The sequence below is a fragment of the Xenia sp. Carnegie-2017 genome, unplaced genomic scaffold (assembly GCF_021976095.1).
Source record: "Xenia sp. Carnegie-2017 unplaced genomic scaffold, XeniaSp_v1 HiC_scaffold_165, whole genome shotgun sequence".
Taxonomy (NCBI): domain Eukaryota; kingdom Metazoa; phylum Cnidaria; class Anthozoa; order Malacalcyonacea; family Xeniidae; genus Xenia; species Xenia sp. Carnegie-2017.
This window is the reverse complement of record NW_025813475.1, coordinates 1-3879: the sequence shown is the minus strand read 5'-3', so window position 1 is coordinate 3879 and position 3879 is coordinate 1. Positions and strand designations below refer to the sequence as shown.

Here is a 3879-nt window from a genome sequence, read left to right as displayed (position 1 = left end):
TCCGTTTTCCTTACTCCTTTGAAAACATGAAAAACTGAAGAAACAAAAATATTTCAATGTCTGCTCCTAAATGTCTTACTTGCACAAACAACACGCTTTCATTAAACCTTGCCATGAAAATAATAATCTCCACAGAAAAATCTCCATGAAAAGTTGAATAATCTCACACAACGCAATTTTTTCGTTTCTTTCCAGGGATGTTAAAACCGGAGGGTCCAAGGGGATCCAAGGCCCTAAAACGTCATTCAAAAAAGTGCCCTTTTTTGAGGTAAAGTGTTTCTTCAAAGGTAGGTAAGGAGCAGCAGCAGAGAAAAGTGCCTCATCAAGTTTATCTTTCTTCGCCAACAAAGAAATTTTATTCAACTAAGTAAAACATAAAATATTTGGCAAACTTGCACTTACCGCTAAAATTATGTTACTGTTTGTCAGAGTAAGTTTAACAATACACGACGACTTAAGAGAATTTAATATGTAACACTAACATGAGGTAGTACCATCGTGTTATCAATTTTCCTGTAGGTTTCATTTCCAGTATAATTGAAAAGACAAAAAACGACTAATCAACACACAGTAAGACATAATTCAGTCAGAACCCTTACATCCTTTCAATGGAAATGATCTATTGTCAAGTTGAAAATTATTGTTTGAGGATTGATGATGGTGGAGGACACAAGCTTGGTTTTTACTTTCATAAATATTGTAAATCATTCATCTTATGACGTCTAGCCGTCTTCATGTAACTAATGTTCAGGACTTTAATTTAATCTAATTGCGTTTTCAGAATTTGGAAAGCAGATGCGTCAGCCAAACTTGGACCGGTAATTTCATTGCTTTGTTTATATTTTTGCCCCATTTGTTGAAATTGCAGCAAATTGTTAACATACATATGTTTGCTGCTTCTTTTAACTAACTATTTCGTTTTCATTATTGTACATCAATATTATCGTTTGTAACTTTCATCCAGTGTTGATTAATTCTTTTTTGCATGCGAAGGAGAATTTATATGTTTGTAATGTTGTGTTTGTTCTAGCTTGCTCCGAGAGAAAAAGCATCACTCACTTACAACAAGAAACTCAAAGAACGTTACAAGTTTCATCCTCAAGTTCTAAGAATATTAAGGTGAAGAATGCATGAGATGCATACTGTAACTCAGATATTTTCGTTTTCCACATTTTGATTTGACATTGTTTGGAAACCTGGTGACTAACATGGCTTTGTACTATAGACATCGTCACGTGCCTTCAGCTATTTACAAATCTGCGCGAGAGAAGAGGATAATGCTCCACTCACGTAAAACTAGGTCCGTGGAATAACGTCTTTATTCAACTTCGCCCTAATGCTTATCTTTCCAACTGCATTAATGACAATTTGTTCCTAAAGTTGAACGTTAACCTTATAATATTTGGAATTTTAAATGATTTCTCCCATAAAATGTACAAAATGGTTTATATATTCTTTAGAGAGGAGAACAGACGACTACATAGGCAAAAGAAAAAGTACCCTTTGTTCCTGAGAGAAAAAAGCAAATTGTGTCGGTATTGGAGTAAGTGGCTGATTATAATGCATTTATGTTGCATTGCATCATACCCTGACGGAAAATGTGAGTTTGGGTGGAGAGGGTTCACTGGGGGATCTTTTGCGATATTGAAGGTTTTACAAAAGTAACTAAGATCTTTCTGTAACCAAACGTAACCCTAATTTATGAGTAGATAACCAACGTAGCAATTTCACTCGAAATGTTAATATAGAAAATCAGCTATTTGATGTTAAGTTGAATATTGGTGACAATTTGAATATTGAAATCGATATTCAAATAGTCGTTTAGAAACTCAGCAATATTTTCAAAATTAACAATTGTTTCTTAACTTTTATTGATCATCAATTACAAGTAAACTCTACATTTTGACGTTTAAATGACTTTCACTACACGAAATTAACTTTCTAAGAAAATGTTTCTAAAACAAGGCATTATCAGAAATGATGTTGACCGCATTACGAAAGGGTAATGTCTTTCACAACACGCTTTTCATTGTCATTGGTCGGTTGAAACTTGTCGTCACCCTCTGAGAAAACAGAGCGATGTTGACTTCCGTTTGCTGTGTGTGCCGAACTTGTGGTATTATGACTACGAGTGCGTTCCTGTTCTTCCTCAGGTACGTTACGGTGAGGTTTTACAAGCAAAATGTACACCTTCGGTAGATTATGCAGACGCTAACCGCTAATCCGCCCACAAGAGAAGTGGTTATGACAATACTCTGTGTAAGGCCTTGGGCGAAACGATGTGTAGGAAAGAATGCAATGAGCAGTATGCACAGAGAAATTGTACAAAACTTATATACTTTGCTTCGCTGTGATTTTACGATCATCGCGTTCTTTAAACGAGAAAACTGTTGCAAGAAATAGTATGAGTAGTGGGAAGCCAGTGGCAATAAATCTTGCCGCTGCCCAGGTCGAACTGCATTCTCGGATGTGTAGCTCAATCGAACTTACTGTTAATTCAAACACTGGTGAATCCGTTATGAACCAAATTCCAATGATAAAAAGCTCAAACAGCATCACAGCTGCGACAAATATTATAGAGCAGAACTGGGCGGCTGGCTCAAAATAATGTGAAGCTAGCTTCCTGAGATGCTGGTCACATGTCTTGGTTTTAGCCAATAATGTGCTTGCTGCTAGCAGCTGTGTCACCAAAAGCATTGCACTCAAGAATCGACATGATGCGTCTGTACGATACAATGTAACTTGAAACAAAGAATACATGAAAGCCAGGATTACCGCAGTTATCAAACAACCTAAGAGGAGTGGATTTGAGTCTTGAATCAACGGAGTGTCTCTGACGAAATAAAACTTTGCCACAACCATTAAAATGGCAACAATAGCAATAGATGCTATGCATATAGTAACAATTGCAAATGCATCACCAGAGTCAATATAGTCCACTTCAGTCTTGAGACATTGTGTTTTAGCCTTGTTAGCATACCATCCCCATGGACATTTATGACATGTGTTTACTCCTGTAACGTTGCTTACCTCACCTTTAGGACAAGGATAACATGCCCAGCAACAATCACTTTCACCCACCTGTTTTTCTCCAGGTTTACATGGAATACTGCAGGTTGCATAAGGGACTTTACCTTTGTTCCATGTAAGACCAAGATCGTTTTTGCCATGAATGAATTTAGGACTATCTGGCTGAAGGGATGACCATTCTGCAACTGTTCGAGACTCTATGGTGTCATTAAGGCGATTCCATTGCAAATTACGAAAAGTATAGTTTTTCGTCTCCAAGTCCCCATGTTCATCAAAAGACACTTGCTTACCTAAAGCACCTTTAAATGAAACATTTGTATATATGTGTACACATCCTCAGCATTTAATGGAAAACTTGTGTTGGGGCACTGTCCTCCTGGTAGTTTGCCATTGCATTTCAATAGATTATCAAGTCCGTTTTCTATGGCTAAGATGCTGTTTACCACATTGATAAGTCGACTCCATCGTACTGAAGTTTTTAGGAAATTACGATCAAACTTCTCGTTCATTCTGCATTGTCTTTTACCAACTACATTTTTTGTAGAACAGTTAAGCTTCTTTTCGAAGAGTTTCAATAACCATGGATTACTCACGAATTTTCAACAGTCACGTTCAAAAGATGCTCCTCAATCTTCGGAATTACTTCGGAAACAAAATCAATGCCAAAAGCGCCGTGTAACTGCTCTTTGCTGATGTTATAGTTGGCTATCGTTGGACCAATAGCATCGCTAAAAATCCACGTGACATTATTCAGTCCTTGCGCCTCTGCTTCTCGTAATACCTAAAATAAGGTCATTGAAAGAATGGGATGTGTAGGAAATTCTTTGCAACAAGTGATATTGAGCCAGT

The 3879-nt window shown here is 37.1% G+C and overlaps 1 protein-coding gene and 1 long non-coding RNA gene across 2 annotated transcripts; one reads left to right on the top strand and one right to left on the bottom strand.

The window, feature by feature from the left end:
* The first annotated feature begins 776 nt into the window (after nt 1-776).
* On the top strand, nt 777-1695 carry LOC124437751. Its single transcript, XR_006945835.1, has 4 exons — nt 777-818; nt 1031-1119; nt 1226-1300; nt 1461-1695. It is a non-coding gene; the product is annotated as an uncharacterized LOC124437751 (long non-coding RNA).
* Nucleotides 1696-1847: 152 nt separating this feature from the next.
* Nucleotides 1848-3618, bottom strand: LOC124437750 (metabotropic glutamate receptor 1-like). The gene is given in 4 exon segments (XM_046987680.1): nt 1848-2211; nt 2250-2358; nt 2360-3347; nt 3350-3618. Coding segments are annotated over 4 exon segments (1506 nt in total). The 5' UTR covers nt 3540-3618; the 3' UTR covers nt 1848-1992.
* Nucleotides 3619-3879: the final 261 nt, after the last annotated feature.